Raw genomic sequence first — 20,273 nt, 5'->3', positions numbered from 1 at the left:
ACACGGAGGTTTCTTAAATATAGGCAAAAAAAAAAAAAAAAAAAAAAACCAAACAGCAAATGGATTCACTCATCTTTAAAGCATGCCCTTAGAATATTTCCCATTTTGATTCTCTGCTTCATGTTTAGGCAATTATTTAGATGAAAACTGTTGTAAAGTATCATTTTAGAATGTGTTACATTTGTTTATCCTGTAGAACATTTGTTTAATGATGCAAAGATGTGTTGCATTCTTTTATGTTGCATTTGTTTAACTCTGTGAAGCTGTGTTACTTTACCTGCCTAAAATACCTGATTGGGTTAATAAAGAGCTGAATGGCAAGTAGCAAGGCAGGAGAAAGAGTAGGTGGGGCTGGCAGGCAGAGAAAATAAATGGGAGGAGTAATCTGGGAGGAGCAAGAGGACAAGAAGAGGAGGACTCCATGGCCCAGCCACCCAGTCAGACATGAAGTAAAAAGGAAAGAAAATATGCACAAAAAATAGATAAAGGTAAAAGCCCAGAGGTAAAAGACAGACGGAATAATTTAAGTCAATAAAAGCTGGCAAGAAACAAGCCAAGCTAAGGCCAAGCATTTATAAGAAAGAATAAGCCCTTGTGTGTGATTTATTTGGGAGCTGCATGGCAGGCACTCCCCAAAGAGCAAAGAGTAAAAACTCCCAACAACAGAAAACTCTGCTAGGAAATGTTAGTTTGATACTGGTGGCAGTTAAACCGAAGGTGAAGCCCAGGACTTCGCTATCTTTCCATATCTCCAAGGGATATGTTTCATAATACGATAGAATGCCATCACATGTGGAACTGCCCCATGAGGTGTGCTAACCAGAGGGATTCAAAGAAATCGCTGTTTATTTCTGCATTCCTTATAGCCCTAATAACCTTTTCACCACCCTTCATCGTCCCTCCTTTGCCCCAGGTCTCTCTGTTGGCATTCTATCACACTGCCTCGTGTTCCTTCTCCAGTGTCCCTTGGCTTCTGCTAACAGTTCGGTACCATTAACAGCCGAATCTAGCTAACTCTAATCCACATATACGCTATTTCCACCCGCTAACTCGTGAGACAGGCACTTCAGTGTCTAAAACAAGATTCGCCATCTTGCTCACAATCTCATTCTCCTTATCTCACTCAGTGGCATTACCATCCATCTGCCTGTATATACCTTAAAATTACCTTATCTAGTCCTCAGTGGCTGATCACCCTTACTTAAAATTCTACAGGTTTCCCCTCGTGCACACAGCTTTTTCTTTGCAGTCTTATTACATTGGCTCGGTTGTTAGTTTTGTTCACCCTCTTTAGTCCGTCCTCTTACTGAAAAGTCACACGTGGTACATTAATTGTACAACTGCTTTAAATCACTAATTACCCCCCATTGTTATGTATTTGGGAAATAGTTGACCAGTGACTGGATGTTTTTCCTGTAATGTGTGTACACGTTCCAGAAGATACTGTGGCTTTCCTTTGCACATGCACTCCGTGATTCATCATCCTAGGAGCTTTCATTCTCCTCAAACATTTGGCTAGATTTTAATAATGACTAGAGTTATTATCAAAATAACAAAACTAGTTTAATTTTTTTTCTAAACTATTTGGACTAATAGCATTATAACTGCAATGTAGATACTCAGGATCTTGGGCAACACTTGGGTCTCTGTTTAGCCATGTGATGGTAAATAGCTATTTAAGTCTCAATTTTAGTACTTGTAAAATGTGAGTACTAACTTACCTTATAACAGAATCATATGGTAAGTCATGACCTCTAATATCCTCTAGTCTAATTCAGGAAACAGACAGGTGAAGCAACTCAGATTTGTTATAGATGTTTTACACCACCTTCAAATCGATCCAACTTTGATGTTTGATAGATTTCTCTCAGATTGTATATCACCTGTGTCTGTGCCATCCTTCATTTGTCATTTGAGAGAGAAATGGAAGGACAGATATTCTTTGCAATGAGAATGTCACTCATATTGGCAAGGCTCTCCTTGGCCTCTCTAAGCAGATCTCCTCACCCTTCCTTTCCAGCCTCTTGATTCTGTTGTCCTCATAGCCTCCCTTGCTCTTCTGTCTCCCTAGCATGATGGCATCTGGCACACTTCACATCTAGGGCATTTGTTTCTTTGATATCTTTGAATGGTAGAATACAGGCTTCACATGGACAAGTACTCATGCATGCCAGCTTCCTGTTATGTCCTCTGCACCCAAACTACATCTGGAACATGTAGGAACCCCATAAATATTTATGAAATAAATGACCATGTTAAAATTTGGAAAAATCCTATTTAGTAAACCCTGTTATCAAACATTAGTAAACATTGTTGCCAGTTTTAATTTTAAAAGTCTGCTCTTTGGGCACAGATCCTGTCCCATCATAACTGAAATGTTTGCTTTAGAAATATATGGGGATAGCCACGATTATCTATCCACTTTTGCATTTGTTCATTTATTATATTATTATTTATTGATGTATTATATGTGCTTCTGTATAGAGATATATGTATAACAATGATTTTTGTATAATTTTGGTATATGTGTATTGTATGTAATTGATATTAAATTATTACATTGCTCTCATTCTGTGATGTATAAGTTATTCTGGAACTCCCATATCTTTTCTGTGTTTTAAGTTACTAGTACATATCAAGATAAAAAATAAGAGAATATACTGATTGCTTCAGAAGACAATGCCATTGTAAACTTGATGATAATAAGTACATCTTGAAGAAATGATAGAATACCCTGTACTTCCGGCACCAGTTCTGTAACTGAGCCACTGTTTGTAAGAAATGTTTGTAAGAAAGAAGCTCCACCTTCTTTGTTTTTATTTAATCTGTCTAGATTTGTCTACCTCAAAGAAATGTTAAGAGCTTAAACAGGCAATGCTTTCTGAACTTCAAGCAAGGAATGCAAAATGTATACTGTATTTATACACACATTATGATCAATATTTAAATATGTCCACACATACCAATCCTCACATTTAGTGCAGAGCCAGCATCGTTTTCTTTGTCAAGTGCTACAGTAATTCCCGTGTATTGGGACAAATGCTATATAGGCTGAGTGCCACACAAGAACATAAGGGGAAGGAGGTTTCTGACCACCAGGTACTAACAGATTGTTTCCTAGATGATTTTTCAGGGGCTTTCAAAAGAAGAACTCACATCTGTTTCTTGTTATTTAATAGAATATTTAACTATGTAAAAATGTATTGCACGTGTTTATGCTGCATGTGTTAAACTATGTAAAGGAGCATTGCTTTTGTTTATGCTGCATTTGTTTAGTTATGTAAAAATGTGTTGCTCTTTTAACTTGCCTGCCTAATGCACCTGATTTGTCTAATAAAAAGCTGAATAGAGAAACCAAGGACAATGACAATGGGCTTGGACTCTACAGCACGGATGGGCTCTGTGTGAGCCTTGTCAGTTTGGTTGCTCACCTTCCTGGACCTGGGGGGAGTTGGGAGGACCTTGGACTTAACATAGTGAAGGGAACCCTGATGGCTCTCTGGCCTAGAGAGGGAGGGAGTTGGGGTATGGGTGGAAGGGAGGGGAGGGGAGGAGGAGGGGAGGAGATGGAAATTTTTAAAAGAGTATTAAAAATTTTTTAAAAAGTCTTGAAATTAAAAAAAAGCTGAATAGACAATAGCTAGGCAGAAGAGGGATAGATGAGGCTGGCAGCAGAGAGAAAAGGGGAGCCAGTCAGCCAGGGGCCAGCCACCTGAGGCCCTTCCAGCCAGACACAAGGAAGCAAGAAAGTAGGATGCTCAATACATACATGAGGTAAACAAGCCTTGGGGCAGCACATAGATTAATTAAATTAAAATGGTTAATTTAAGTTTTAAAAAGCAGCAAGGAATAGCCTAAGCTAATGGCAAGTATTCATAATAGTATTCATTAATAGTAAGTCTCTGTGTCATGGTTTGGGGCTAGCAGTCCAAGAAAGCCTGCTACAGTTTCTTCTTCACAGAGAACAGAAATCTATTTCATAGTGCTGTGCAACAAGAGAAAATGGATAAACCCAGTACTTTGAAGTGACTTGGGAGATGTTGCTAAGGACATAACAGATTTCCCACCTTAGAGGCTATGGCAGTCTAATTCATTCTTGCAAGAAGAGCAGTGTGTGTTTATAGCCCCCACGACAAAGGTTATGTTTCTCTGATGACCAAGAATCTCAGTTTGATGACTCGCTTTCCAGATGGAGTTTCCTATTAATGTACAGAGTGACAGCTTTGGTGGTTGTGGGGATCCTCTACGAAACACACAGGGCCTTATATGCAAGAGAGCTTTCTAGCAATATGACAATTCAGAAGCCAATTCTGGAAAAAAGTTGCATCTTGAGGCCTTCTGCAAGATTAGTGATTGTGCAAGAGAATGTGCTGGTCACTACTTAGTAGATTGAAATCTCTTTGTCTTTGTTTGCTTGTTTTTGTTTCTCTTAGAATGATATTGAATACAGTTGTACCTATATCAGTAATTGAGGTCACCCACGTACAATGCTGTATATTTTTAGAATGTGATTTCTGCATAGATATTAAGTCATGACTGAAAAGCCTGAAATGATGTTACTGTGCCTCATAGAGAGTCTTCTGCAGATCAATGTAGCCTTGGCCTTAGTAGCGATTCACTAGTGATCAGGAGGAGAGCTATGACTCTTTCCCTCTGTCTAAGTATACTCTCTTAGTGTCATCTTGAGCATAAATATCTCAGGAAGTTCCCTTTAAATAGAAGAAGATGGACTCCTGTATACTCAGCTCCTGCCCTTGGCTCTGCAGATAGAAGAGAAACTGCTTTCAGGCTCCACTGGTGCTCTGCCTTCCTAGAGCAGTTCTACATAGCATTCATATCTGTTTAGGGCGCAATTCCACATCAGCTGGTACCGTGCTCAAGTCTACATGAGTAGGATATAAAAGAGAGCACATCAGCTTCTTTCCTGAGCACCTTCCCCTCCTAACACATGCGAATGTCTATCAATGATACTCTACAACACATTAAGAAACAGCACTATATGAACACAGATTGCATTGATCACCTTTTTATCTGTTTCAGATGCCTATAAAATTGACCTGAAGGATTCTGATTTCTTAAAAGCATTTATAAAAATAAAATATTTCATGAGAAATGTATTATCAAATAAACATTTTAGCCCAGATTATAAGTTTACTATGATATACTCATTTGCAGTATGTTTAGGAAAGTGGCAAATAGCATTGTGGGTATCTTCAAGGTAAATCTTAAGCATGATGACATGATAAATATGTTATATACATGGATTAACATGTATGAAAACTTACTGCATTGTAAGAAGTAAGCTTTACGTAATTAGTGTCACTTCAGTGCAGATAGCTCTTCATTTGACATTATAAAATGGTCTAGCTCATATCTAGAAGTCAAAGTCCTAATACCAAGTGCAAAATTTGCTACCCAAACATTCTGTTCTTCCTAGTGGTAGAAAGGGATTCATTAACATAGGCTATTTATATTCCACCATCTTGCAATATTAAATGATTATACTACAGCAAGTCTGATAGCTCCCATTTATAAACTACACACTAAAAAGTGAAGATAATTTTAAACTAGTAAGCACTGAGGAAATAGTGCATGAAAAACACTGCAAATAGCCAATTCTTATTCTTCCAGAAGTGCAAACCAGGCATTTGATGCATCATGTTAGACAGGAATATGCAACCAAGTGTTGTTTTATGGGTGAGGCAAAGCAAGAAATACTGTGGAGTGAGAATGAGTGATCACAAGGCAAGGTGTTCTCATTGCTATTACAAATGACCACACTTTCCGAAGTGTGAATCATTGGGACCAGAGGTCAGTGCACTTCCAACATGGTTTGGGAAACCATCTGCTTCCTCTTTACCTGCTCAGCTATGAATGAAGAAAGATGGCGCCTGTCCTATCTCCTGAGACCCACAACCCATTTTCCACAGAAAGGGAAGGAGACTGTACAAATTGCGAGTCTTTTTGGATATATATCTTGAGTAGAAAAGCGTGCATGTTAGAGAATTTTTAGCCATTGTGAAAAATTCTCAGTATATTTTAGTAGGATTTCAAAACCAAACTTTTCAATTTTTCATTTGGCTACCAATCAGTAATTTAGCCTCAATGGGCAACATCTATATAACATCAGTTGTAATAACCTAAGTCTACTTCCAATCAGTGAAAACCTAGTAATGTGTATATATATGTTATATGTTTTCATTTTCATCTGAATAACTACCATGGGAAGGTTTCTATAGGAGATGTGAACATTACAAACCATGCATGATACATCTTCTCATTTCTCCAAGGTCTGTAATTCACAAAAAATACTTTGGAATTCTTTTTCCCTACAAATATTTTCATATCCTGACAGTGGGAGGTTTGGACACAAAAATTATCTCCTGTAGGCTTTATACTATTCATGCTGTTAATTCCTACACACTTTTATTTTCTGTACTTTTACTCGTAAACATTGCTGACTTTTCTTCACGAAGCTTTTAATTTTCAGCAGAGTTAAGTAACAAAATTAAGCAAAATCAAAATTGAAAGACTCGTGAGAGGTTGTTTTATTCTGCTTTGCTTTCCTTGCCACTCACTTCTTGGTAGTGGAAATGTAAACCATGCAGATTTGCTCCTGGAATCCATTAGATTATTTACATCAAGAAGGCAAAATAATGCATTTCGACATCTTTCTAGATATACTTGTTAGTACTGAAAGCTCTTATATCTCGAGAGAACTCATTGCTATTGCTTGAGAACGAATAGTCGACTCAGACAAGGAAACGTGAATGTTCAGGGATCCTTCTTGATGGAAAGACTGCATCATTACCAGACTGACTTTGATATGTTTGACTACAAGATTTGGAACTTTTCCAGGGTAAATTCAAAAAAGCATTTGAGTCCTGTGGGAGTGAACTCAGCAATTATGCCCCACGTTGTCATGTACTGTACTTAAAACTGAAGGGCCGCATGAGTGTGTGAAAGCAATATGACAACAGGTGATCCAATCTCTAGCTACACAAGTGGGAGGATTGAGGCAAGCAGGAAAACCCATCAATCTCTACACAGTATAAGTGGAGTTCTAGGGAGGGAAAAGGACACAGCTGTCATCAGAACCAATTTGTTGGGTCTGCTTATAGAGAATTGTGATCTCTAGGTAAAGAATTTGCATCTCCAGGTAATGGTACTCCACTAAAGAACATTACAAGATAATTTAAAAAATAATTGTGTGGTTGTAGTTTCCAGGCTGGACTGGAGAATGTAATGCCAGTAATGTAATGTATGACTAATTTACTTGCAAAGTTTCTCCGAGATTATACTTATTTTTTCCATCAGGGGTTTTAGAAAAGAATATAGACCCTAGAAATTAGCAAGCATGTATTTGGTGTTGAGTTGAATTTGTTGTCTGATTGTTTGTTTGTATCATTTAGTCTTGCGTCTTCAGACAAACCATTCAGATAATAAACATTTGATATGTGTGTTAGTCACTCTGCTAATTGTTGTCGGTTGAGAAAAGCAAACTGAATGAGATGTAGTTCTGATTTGAGAATTTGCTGTCTTTTGGAGTAAATGCCCTTGTGTTTGTATTATCTAATGTGTTGTCGCCATGATAGCACAGAGGTCTAGTACTATGGGTGGCAGGTTGATATTTCCTGACCCCGCTCCTGCTCTCTGTCATATGGAGCTGTAGAGTGTCAACCTGCAGACAGGGAAAAGTCCTCACCAAAACTGGGTGCACTTTCACCTTGGACTGTGCGTCACCTGAACTGTGAGAAGGGAGTATTGCTCAGGTTGTCCTGGATGTGCTCCTTTCTTATAGCTGACCAAGCTCAACTGACAAAAATGCTTCTGGCATTTCTTAATCAACAGTGTGTTTAACAAAGTACATGTCCAAAGAAGCTAACTTTTTTCCAGCAACAGTAGCGTAGTGAAGTGGTCATCCTTTGTAATTACTAATCAAACCCTTTGCAAGGAAGGGGAGGAAAGGTAATGGTCTAGAGAATTGCCTTCTCATGGGGTTTTCTGAGAACTATGTCTGGATTGGAAATGTAGGGTGTAAGTTGAAGAGTGAGGTTAAGGCGCAGCACTGAAGAGAATTTGCTACCTTATAAACTGTAGAAGGCCAAACCTTAGTTTTAAGCAGAACATTGGCAAGATCAGATTTGAGATGGTAGGTGTAACTGACATTAGTAAGTAGACAATTGCTTAGCTTTTATAATGGTCACCGTGTGGGTATTGGCTAGGCAGACCAGTAGAGTTGGCCATGTAAAATTATTCATGCACTGTGTATGGGAGGACAGAATAAGAATTATTTAAGAAAATTCAGGAATCTACATGAGTTTGAATAGACTCCCCACTAGCTAGCCACTGCAAGTATGATTTATTCCATACCCAAACAGGCTGCCGTTAACTGTACCCTGAGATGGGCGAGATGCAGTGGCTTCACCGTAGCACCGACACCACGGACGCCAGTGCCTGTGCTTATTAGTGTAGCCTGTGCTGAGGCCAAAAAAAAAAAAAAAACCCTTCACTTTGTCTGGCTTCTCGTTCTGCTTAATGCCAACCACTAGAATCATAAATGGTTATTAAAACATGTGTTTTAACTTTTTTTTGCTTTAAACCCCATTTTCTTTTGCTTTTTATCTGTAATTATCAGATACTTCTGGCTCTAGTTAATTTGCTTGCTCTGTCTTGACACAATTATTTTGTCAGTGGATGATATTTGCTCTTCCATCTTCAAATTTTATAACATGTAATATAATTGAACTAATTCTCAAACTTTTATTGAAGCCTCATCATTGTGCAGTGTAAATCTTTGAAAGTTAAGAGCTGGTAATTATGTCATGTAAGCTGATTGAAACCCTTGTGTTTGTTCTTTTTAGGTTATCTATGCAGACACTTAGTTCTTCTGTTCTGAGGTAGGGAAAGCATATGTCTTGGTTTGTACAGCAATGTCCCTATTTCTGTATTCTGTATTTATAATATCCACTTTTACTTTCACAAGCATCTCACTTTGTACATTAAATTATATGATTACCCTATCAGGGAGAACCACAAGGAAACTGCCCAGTTATGCATCCCCAGAATTCAATTTCTAGAAAGTAAATGTAATTAAAATACGCTGACAGTCACTGTTCTTACAGGAGATGGTGCGTGTTATATCTAAGTCTTTTTGAGGTCAAAGAAAGAAAAACTTGTCATTTGGTTACTGAAAGGTTTTTACTGCTTTAATAGAAAAGTAAAATCACTTCTTTCCATGGTGTTATATGTCCCTCAGTTAGCCTTGCCGTGGCTCTGTTAAGACATTTAAACCAAAGCCCAGCTTGTCACTCATTTTTCAAGACAAAAGAGTTTCAATTACTCTTTAACTTATAATAGTAAAAACAGAGAACCTTATGTGGTGGTTTGAAAGATAATGACCCCCAAAGGAAGTGGCAGCAGTATTAGGAGGTATAACTTTGTTGGATTAGATGTGGCCTTGGTGGAGGAAGTGTGTCACTGTGGAGGTGGACTTTGAGGTCTCCTATGTTCAAGCTATAACCAGAATGACTCAGACTCCGTCTACTGTCTGTGGATCAAAATGGAGAGCTCTCGGCTCCTTGACCAGCAGCCTGTCTGTTTGCATACTGCCATGTCCTATCACAATGACAGTTAAACCTCTGAAACTGTAAGCCACCCCAAGTAAATGCTTTTCTCTATAAGAGCTGCTGTGGTCATGGTGTTTTCACAGCAACAGAAATCCTAAGACACCTTACTAGAAGAAAGAAGTGAAAAGAATCTTGAAAAACTTGCTAGTAAATTTAGTTCAGACCTCAAATAAAACCCAAAGAGTTCATGTTGCATGGATGCAGTTAGCTGGCTATTCAGGTGTGGATACTGTAGATGGATCACTAATGTAACACGGAATTTTGAGATAGATTTTTGCTAAATGTCATGATCTGAATAGCCAGACAACTTTTATTGCCATCACATGTCTTGCTAAGTAATAAGATACTTGTAAATTATCTTGATCTAATGGTAGGAAGTGCATACAAATCAATCAGGATATTCTATTTTTCATATTTATTGTGTTAAAAGGGAGAGCACAGTAGATGTTTGCTGGCATGTGTATATATGAATCAAACATACAGTCTAACAATAAGAAACTGAACTTTTAAGCCACAGAGAAATATCACTAGATAATCTCACTCTTACTGCCTGTTGCTTTTAGTTATGTGTTAGTGACATTAAATTTTTTTGAAAAGTCGATTATAAAGTTTCTTGGAGAAAATGTAGACAATTGCAATTTCTAAAAATTGATCCTTGTACTGTTCATTGCCCTTGACACTGTTCATTGCCCTTGACACTGAATGACAACTCATATGTTAAATTGTCCATACGGCAGCAGGGTAGAATATACTATGCTTAGTGTTATTAACTACTTCTTACTTAACTTTTTCTGAGAGATGGCAACAAGAATAAGGCAAAGAAGTAAACTATCCAATTCTTCAACAATGCAGGTTGATTCAAATGCCAGTGTCACAAGAAAGGAATCTGAATGTGTCCTAACATTTGAGTTTCTATTGGCCCAAGCTTCTTTCTCTCAAAAGTCATTGCCTCCTACCTGGGAAGCCCACCTAAAAGGAGAATGCCTATCCCTGTAAGATAAGGTTATTGAAAGAGCCTACCTTCTGCTCTCTCAATCAATGCCTCCCGGTCTGCATATACACTATGGAACATGTGGTCTGTATCTTATGTAGTGCAACTTAGAAAGAATGATAAAGGGGATATAACAAGTGAACCATACTCAAATTCTGAGCACCTTAGGTTTTAGGGTACAGTGATTTAAAAGAATGTTTCCTAAAGCCTGATCTGGGGAATTCATAATCACTGGAGTAACAAAGTGTTGGGACCTTTTCCAGAAGTAGAGCCACTAAAACTTGATGGGTGTTGAAGGCTTGGAGAAAACCAGGGAAGCACCTGTAGCTTGGACAGAGAAAAGCATTTTCTTAGTTAGGATTTCTATTGCTGTGATAAAACATCACGATGAAAGGGAAGACGGGGTTTATTCTAGCATCTAACTTTCAGGTCACAGTCCATTATTAAATTACAGGAACTGAAACACAGGACAGGGACCTCAGGCAGAAGCTGACGCAGAGGTTATTGGGAAGTGCTGCCTACTGGTTTGCTCCCCACGGCCTGCTCAGTCTGTAATTTTTTTTAAAAAAAACTTTTTGTCAGTATTTGTCTATAATACTGGTATATGGTAAATTCCATGTATTTCAGATTCCCCTTCCATTATACCCACATCTGATTTCTTTGAACTCTCCTATCCCTTTTTACCACAGTGGCTCAGTTTTTTCCACATGTACGTATTGTAGTTGTGTTTGTAACACCATGAAAACTTCCCATAATCTCTATTTATCCCATCTCCTCTTGTACCCTCATACCATATTTCCTTCCTACCAGCACTTACATGTATTGACTACTCTTTTCTGCTGTCTTCTGTTCTTGTTTCACTCATGATGGAGGCGGGTCTTCTATCAATCTGTTGATTTCATTGGTTAATTAATAAAGAAAACTGCTTGGCCTAATAGGTTAGAAAATAGGTGGGTGGAGTAGACAGAACAGGAAGAAGGAAGTGAGGTAGATGGCTCAGACATTTGCCCTGCCTCTGCTCTCTGAACCAGATGCTATGAAGCCAGCCGCCAGGTCAGATATGCGGAATCTTTCTTGGTAAGACAACACTTTGTGGTGTTACACAGTTTATTCGATATGGGTTAGTCAAGATGTGAGTAAGAGGCTGAAAATAATGGGCCAGGCAGTGTTTAAAAGAATACAATTTGTGTGATGTTATTTCGCGTGTAAAGCTAAGCATGCGGGAGTAGGGCGGCGGGAATCCGGCCCACAGCTCCTTACTACACACTCATCCGTCTGTTCAATAAATACTCACTGACTCTGCCATACTTTGATCGAAGAACTAGGAATAGAAAGCCTCCGCCTTTATGTTGATTGTAGTATATTTCTGCAGTGATAACAGGATATACTAAATCATTAAACTGTTTAGCATAGCATTGTATTATGAGAGGGGTGCAGTTTTGAAGCAATGGAAGTAAAGCCATCAAATGAATATATGGAGATAATGTGCTCCATAAAGAAGAAACAGCAAGTGCTGAGATAGAAGGTCATTGCGTGTTCGTGCAGTCAGAGAGACAAAGGAGGTATGACTGGAATCGGGAAGTGAAGAAGAGGAGAAATGGGAGTGGGAGTAGTGAGATCACAGAAATGACCAGAGAACAAACCCTGTAGGCATTTGTAAATCCTTGTAAAAATCACTGCCAATCTGCTGGACAGTTTTGAGAAGAAGAATGCCATGATAAGATTGACATTTTAACTGGATTCATTTGGTTACTACATTGATATAGATTGTAGACAACACAGATAGAAACAGTAACTCTTGGTTAGAGGCTATTGCAATTCATGTGAGACATAGAGGTGGCTCTTATTCCTTCCCAAGTGTTGGTGGCTTGGCCGTGTTCCTAATAAATCTGTGGTAGTGAGTTGAGAAATTCTGAGACTGCTTGGGTATTAAAGCCAGTATAGTCTATGGGGAAAAATAAATGATAAAAAAAAAAAATAGGAGGTAGACCGCAATCATTATTCTGTGGGGTTTAGGTGGAGCAGGTCCTATGGTATGGATCTTGAGAAGTAAATGATAGTAAGCAGCTGGATACAGGAACATGAGCTTCAGGAGAGGAGGCCCAAATCTGACACTCAGACTGTGGTCCTTCTCTGCTGCTGTTTACGCTTTCTCGCTGGGCCCTAGCATTAGGCACCAGGAGCTTTGTGGAAACTCCTGGGTTAATATAGTCTCTGGAGCCTTACTACAGTCTGTTCTCTGGAGCACCTCCCACCTAAACCAGCTTCCTTCCCTCCTTGGGTCTGTGCTGCCACTCTCATTATGAAGATAATCTACACCAGCTCACCTCAAGCAACTTCTGACTGGAGGTTTCAGTTGCGTTTCTCCATCTCTTACCATTCACTTTCTTGGGTGCTTGGAATAATTCCTAACAAATGTTGGATGATCAAAAAATCATTTCTGTCTTTCTTGTTTGCCATTTGTTTATTAATGAAACTTTAAATAAATATGTGAATTGTATATTTAAAGTAATAAAAGTCACGTGTTAATGTTTTTCAAATGCCACTAACTATTCTGCTGGAAAGCTCATTGGGTAAAATGCTTACTGTGTAAGAATGAATAACTCATTTTGGATCAACAGTATCCATAGAAAAACTAGACACGGTGGTGTAGTAACCCTAGCCCCGAGCAGAGTGTGGAGCGTGCAGAAAGAGATGGATCTCCATCCTGGCTCCTTGGCCAGACAGCCTGGCCAACATTCATGAGTTATGGGTCAGTGAGAGACCCTGACTCAAAAAACATTCCAGAAGAGATGATGAGATTTTTCTCAACAGTTTGTACTTGCTCTTTCAGAAGTCTCATTTTGATTCCCAGTTCCCACATGGTGACTCATAGTCGTCCTCACTGCAGTCCCAAGGGATCCAACACCTGACCTCTGTGGGTTACAGACATGCCATTGGTGCAAGTGTAGACATGAAGGAAAACATTCATGCATTTAAAGTAAACAAAGCTTTTCAAAATTTAAAAAAAAATACTAAAACATGGGAAATGATTGAGGAAGATACCCGACATGAACCTCTAGCCTCTATGTGCTTGTCCATATGCACACAAGCATGCCTACACACACACACACACACACACACCACATACACAGACATGCACTCATATACACTTCAGTTTTTATCTAAAAAAATCTACAAATAAGCTGAAAGAGTTCGAGACCAGCCTGGTCTACAAGAGCTAGTTCCAGGACAGGCTCTAAAGCTGCAGAGAAACCCTGTCTCGAAAAACCAAAAAAAAAAAAAAAAAGCTGAAAGACCTTGTCACTTAGAGAAGCACAATTATGTAGAAATTCATTGTGTTAACTCAGCCTGGATTTCAGCTTCTTGCCACTGTTTCTTACCATTTTTTCTCCAAGTTCTTGTGTCCTCAGCTCCCTCAGGAAATCCCCGTGGGCTTCTCCATTGCAAACACTGCTATTGCCTGTGGTTTTCTGAACCCCCAGGCAGGGGTCCATTCATGTATGTCAAAGGTTCTCACAAGAAATGACTGGGAAATGTTAAAAGTCAGTGCAGGGGGCTTTGAAGACCCACACATGGCCTGTTGTAGGTGGAACTCCCTGCCCCATTGGCACCAAGGCCGAGATATTCCTCTAACCTTGCAAATCTTACAAGTGTGTGTCAAGCGTGCGTCTGCTCCTCCTTCTGAATATGAAGTCCCATTCCGAGCTAGAAGAACAGAACGTCAGAAGGAATCCAAAGATGACCCCGTGAACCCACCTGCAGCTTGCACTGATCCTCCGGTGTTTCTAATCAGCCTTGCTAAATACTTCCTGTAGGGATAATGAACAGTGATGATGAGGAATGCTGCTTCTGAAAAATCCAGTGACTGATTTACAGATATTACTTATTCATTACGCTATCCCATTGCCGAAGATGGGAATTAAATTCCAACCTTAAAGGTTATAGGATCCCTCAAGGCCTAGAGTATATTAATGAAAAGTTGAGAACCTAAAAAAGATTCAAGAATCTGCATAGTGAATAATCTTCCTTCAAACCTAGATTCTGAAGTGAATTTAGACTCAGGTGGGACTATGACAATGCGTTTCTCTTCAGTTTAAAACAAACTGGCTTTTGTATTCTTGGGGGTCATAAATTGTCCTGACTTAGTTGGAATGGAGTGGGCTTCACTGTGACATCTGTAATGCACACGTAGGACCTAACTGATTCCCAACAAAAGCTGACTCTGTCTCACATGTTGGATTGCTTACAGTGAGTTTGCTCTTTCCTCTAAAGATGAACTCATAACTACAGGATGCCTCTGTAGTTCAAATGACACCTGTTTCCTATGTTTCTCTAAGCCACAAATCTGTTAGCTCTATAGAGGACTCACTCAAAGAACCTACTGAGTACTATAGATGTGTGGTTTGTCTGTCTTAAACTAGTCAAGCTTGAATATGAAGCTTCTTATCCAAATGTAAATCCCTATTCTTCCAACACTGATAAGGTCATGAATAGGAAGTGCATGCCAAATTTCTTCATTCTTCTTTGCAATTTACATTTTGATGTTTTGATAGAATCCCATTATTATTTTCATATCCCCACCAAATGATGATGCATCTATATTTCCTCTTTAATCTCTCTCCCTCTCTTCTTGTGTGTGTGTGTGTGTGTGTGTGTGTGTGTGTGTGTGTGTGTGTGTGTATGTAAAAAAAATCTCTTTAGTTATTGGGGCCTTGAGCATCTTATATATATTAGTCACTGTGCAAAACACCAGGACTTAAAAACAGTAATTAAAGTAAGTAAATAAATAAATTAATAAACCAAAAACACTGAACAGGCTCTCAGTGCCTGTCACTTATAATTCCTCTCAGAACTGAGCAGACTCTATTAGTGCTCATGTCCTGGACTATTTTTATGAAATTCTGCCATCTTTATAGACTACATGTTATCTAAATTTTAATATAATTTTAAAACCTACCACCAAAATACTTTCCCTTTAAGCAACTATTACTATGTAGATTAATTATTCCTGCAAGTTTTAAATGAATGCAAGGTTTTAGTACAGTATCATAATTAAACCCTTCTTTCCTTTTTGCTTCATGACCAGTCTATAAGCTCTGACTATATGGACATGTTATAAATCAGAGAAGCCGTCTGCATGGAAGGAGCATATGAATGAAGTGTTAAAGCGAGACCTGCTGGTTTGCTAAGTGCACAGGCAGACAGTAAAGACTGGCCTTGCTATTGTAGAAGTATATGTTGACACCCAGCTCTGCCACTTTCCAGCTCGGTGACCTTGAACAAGCAACTTGTTTTCTCCTCTGAGGAACAGAAATGGTGCTTGTTTTCCTTTTTGTTTATCAAATATTACGGTAATGAAAGCGCTGTTGAAGTATTTCATTCTGTCTCACGGTTTTATATTGTTCAAATATATGACTTTCACTTTTACTTTCCTTGCTCAGGTTGACATGATCGTGACCCTGGGAGGACTTGGTGGGCGTTTTGACCAGATAATGTCATCTGTGAATACCCTTTTCCAAGCCACTCACATCACCCCTTTGCCAATTATAATAATCCAAGAGGAATCTCTCATCTACCTCCTCCAACCAGTGAGTAAACAGTAGCCATTGTCAGGGCTCTTGGAGATCAGGAGAGTCCTTGGCCTGCCTTATGTGTTTCGGCAAAGCCTGCTTGCTTGTTTATTTTATTTTTATCTGTGGCCCACATGACTGAACAACACAAAGGTAGTAAAATACTCAATATTTCTGTTTGTGTTTGTTTTTGTTCAGAGAAAAGGGAAAAAATTATTTTAACTGTTAAGTAAATTCCCTAAGAATTAAATTTAGCACCTTTACATTGTGAGCAGCTAAATATGAATGACACTTGAGAAAAACCTCAACAGAAACACAGGCTTAGCAAATATTTTAATCGGAATCCTCGTGTAGTTAGAGTGTTGTTATTATAATTGGAAACTGGATTTGATTTTGTTCAACACTTTAAAGGAAATCTTTAGCTTTTACTATTCATAAGTTGCCTGATTATTAATTTTATTCCCTCAAGTAATTTTCTAAAGATGATATCACTCATTTCCAATGCAAGCATCAAGATATTTTCTGTCAGTGTAGAGCACAGAATAGAAGTCTTACTATAGAACCAAATTCCATACTGTTGACTGGGGCCTGCAGTTAACTTATCCTGCATGAGAATTTTTAAGGAAAATGGAGCATTTCGTTTTGTCTTTCATTGTGTGTTTCTGTCTACCTCATCTACTACACGTCACCTACAGCATGCCAGCATTGTAGACTGTTCTTTTGCTAAGACAGCGGGCCTCATATAGTATACTCACTTCTGTTTATCAAGTTCTGCTTCGTTTGTTTGGTTTGGTTTGGATTTTTGGCTTTTCTCATTGCCTAGCTTTTTTGTTTCCTGCAAATACGTGTAACGAAAACATAATTCAGATTTCAGATTCCTTGGCATCATCTCACATCATTAGCCCGCAAGGCTTACAGGATATGTTGCTTTCTGTTGCCGTGAGTGGCAGTGAGGATGAAGACAAGTAGTTATATTTGATCTTTACCCTCCAGTTCATGTGCAGTGAAGGAGACCGGTATGAAAACATCAATCGTCATTGCATTCGTCAGTTTTCTGTTTATAAATTCTTATGATCACCAGCTGCTAAAAGGAGAGGAGTTTCATAGTTTTAGCAGCTTCAAGTCCAGGATCATTTGGTCCTGGACAGTCAGTGGACATCATGGTTGTAACATGTGATGAGATAAAAGTACTCCCCCTTCTGTCTGCGACACAAAAGAGGGAAAAAAGGGAGCATGTTCCTGGGGTCACAGTCCCCTCCCAGTTCACACAATCAATATTGTGGAGGCCTCCCACTAGAATCCACCTCCACAGTCCACTAGACGTCTCTTCCACATTCCCAGCGATTCCCAACAGTGCCAACCTGGGCATAAAGTTTTGTCACATGGCCTGTTGGGGACACTTACGGTTCAGTGTGTAGCAGTAGTGCAATGATTAACGTTTAGTAGATAAAGATGTTGAGAGACTAAATAATTTGGGCATCATGGAATAAAGAGAGGATTCACCGAAACACTTGGTTTATCCACTCAACATTTTATTCACTGAATTCAACAATTACTTACAATACACCCACTGACTAGAAACTTTGTTTCCAGAAACAAAGCAGTACAAATAAGAGGGAAAACGCTTGCTTCTTTGGGCGTTTTACTGAGCTTACATTTCCACACATTCTTCAAGAGTGAGTCCAGGTTTGCTATGGGAGATGATTTAAAAGGCATTGGAGACAGCAGCTACAATGAAGAAAATAGGTTCGGGATGTATCATAAAGTGTGATTGGAATGTTACACACAAAAATATCAGAAGAATGCTTCTTAATATTTTTTTTCATCTTACGTCCTGCATCTTCGCTGTATTTGGTATGTTCTGGGCTTTCTGAAGCAGTCAGTTGGCGAGTCTCTGAACTCCCCCATCGCTACACTGCTGGCTATCAGAACGTCACAAAGGATCTCTAGTCTATAGTTTCATACACGGCAATATTTCTTTCTCCCCTCTGCGGCCACTCCAACTGGGTGTGCGTTAGATTCTTTCACTGTGTCATATGCATCACTAAACTTCTCTTTCTGGAGTTCATCCTGAAGTCCCTTACCTACTCTCACTTCTCCTCATTCTCTAAGTCAACACTGTCTGACCACCCAGCCTATCCACTGAGACCCACCCCTGCCTAGATCCCACTTTTCCCTATGCTTGCCCTTGTTTACATTTAACTATTAAAACATATATGTTGATCCTACTTGGTAGTTTAGAATAATTCGTATATGTCAGATGAACTGTTTTTTTTTTTATTTTCTAACTTCAGTTTCTTCTGTGTTGTGTGGTTTAAAGCTATGATTTTACATCTCTGAAATCTCTACCTGAGGAAATTGTCGGAGGCATGGGTTAAAAGCAAGCCCAAGAAAAACATACATTTGCTTTCGTCAACCTCCTCAGTAGACACCTATTCCTGTTCACAAAACCATTAACAACCTGGAACATTCTATCTGAGACTCTTTTGTGGCATCCATTAGTGTGACTCATTATTGTAATACCTCTGGGACTTTGATGTCTGATGACAAAATGTGCCATCTAATGTCCCTCTTCTCAGCTTTATAGAGGCAAGGCTTGGTTGGGCCATTTTTCCAACATCCAGTGGGAGTGTTTATATTCATTTTGATGTGTTGGGTCTCTGCTTTGTATGGCAATCCCCTAGACCTCAGGCTTTAGCTGATATTCACCAATTTGGAAAGCACTGTCAAGATAAAAGTTACCTTTGTTCTTTTAAATGGAAACTTTTTTATTTCTAGGTATTGTTCTTTTTTAAACTGATCTGATGCAATTTAAAAGAATCCTGTTAATATTTTTCTAGTATCTTTTGTTTTCTGTCAGGTAGGGTACGATGAACTACACAGTCTCTCTAAATTATCAATATTAATTAACTCCAGATCTGATAGATTTTTCTGGAACCGAAGGTTTTCTCATGGGGGAAGCAGCAGAGGATGACGATGCTAGAGCAGAGCAGTGCTTCCTCTTTAATGGCCACCAGGGAAGAAGAATTGTGAGCCCAGGAAGAGAGGACACCAGAGAAGCAAGCACAGAACTCTGCCTCTGTAGAGCTGCCAGAAACTCTAGATCTGAGAAGGTTCAGGCATTTGGCCCACGTGGCTTATGAGAGTCTAGCACAGTGTGTCACATTGAGCTTGTTAAAGGAAAATTCCAGAGTCTCTCAACATGCTAACCATTCTGTGTTACTTTGTGGCCCACATCCCCATGCACAATACCCTGTATATTTTCTCTGCAGTAATTTTGGATTTGCATCCTTGAAATAATTTAAAAATCCCTTATCCCCAAGAAATAACTATTACGTAGACCAGGGCCAAAAGCTCATTTTGGATCACACCTAATGAGCCTTTGAAGGGGATCAAGGCTTGGCTTTAGCATCTACCAGTGGATTAGCACTGCAGTCTTTCTCACTGTATTCTAGGGAGGTTTTTTTTTTAAGAGACAAATCTAACCCCCTGTCTTTCTAAAACATGTTTAGTAAAGGAATGGCAAGAGAATTTTAGTAACAAAAATTAAAAGACAGAATGGCAGTGTGAGGGCTTTGTTCTTCTAGTGGCTCTATGTGACCTTCATGCACTTAACCAGTTTTGGTTGTGTGTGTATTAATTGTGAGTGGCCTAACAATGAACTCGATGCTAATGCTTGCTAAACCTTTTCTTAAACAATAATTCTACATCTTAGCAATGAACTGGAGTGGTTGGGGTTAAACTACTTAGCCTGATGTTTGCTTGTGTATAGCTTATATGAAATATGTGTATTAGAGTGTGTGCATACACTAGATAATATGTATATTTGACAGGAGTGTGCACAAGAGGTGCTCCACAGGATACTGTTCATTGTTACTGGGAATAATAATCATGATTTTAATCAGAAAAGAAACACTATAAATTATAATTGAAAACAGTTTCAAATGCCATAGAAATAGGCTCAAAAAAACCAAGACCACAATGCCTTGGCATCAAATGGAGAATGACTTAAGTTGTTTAAATTAATATTCATAGTCCACTTTCAGGTAGAGTGATAATTTTGATGCTTTAATATGAAAG

The 20,273-nt window shown here is 38.9% G+C and overlaps 1 protein-coding gene across 1 annotated transcript in view; it reads left to right on the top strand.

Moving 5' to 3' along the window:
- Window positions 1-20,273, top strand: part of Tpk1 (thiamin pyrophosphokinase 1) — a 332,106-nt gene that overhangs the window by 187,559 nt on the left and 124,274 nt on the right. Inside the window, exon 7 of the mRNA XM_038319484.1 lies at window positions 16,065-16,211. Coding sequence (XP_038175412.1) covers window positions 16,065-16,211 — 147 coding nt within the window. The remainder of the gene's footprint in view (window positions 1-16,064; window positions 16,212-20,273) is intronic.

Source organism: Arvicola amphibius, chromosome 2 (genome assembly GCF_903992535.2).
Source record: "Arvicola amphibius chromosome 2, mArvAmp1.2, whole genome shotgun sequence".
NCBI classification, from domain to species: Eukaryota; Metazoa; Chordata; class Mammalia; order Rodentia; family Cricetidae; genus Arvicola; species Arvicola amphibius.
The sequence above is the reverse complement of the archived record's forward strand: the minus strand, read 5'-3'. Positions and strand labels throughout refer to the sequence as shown.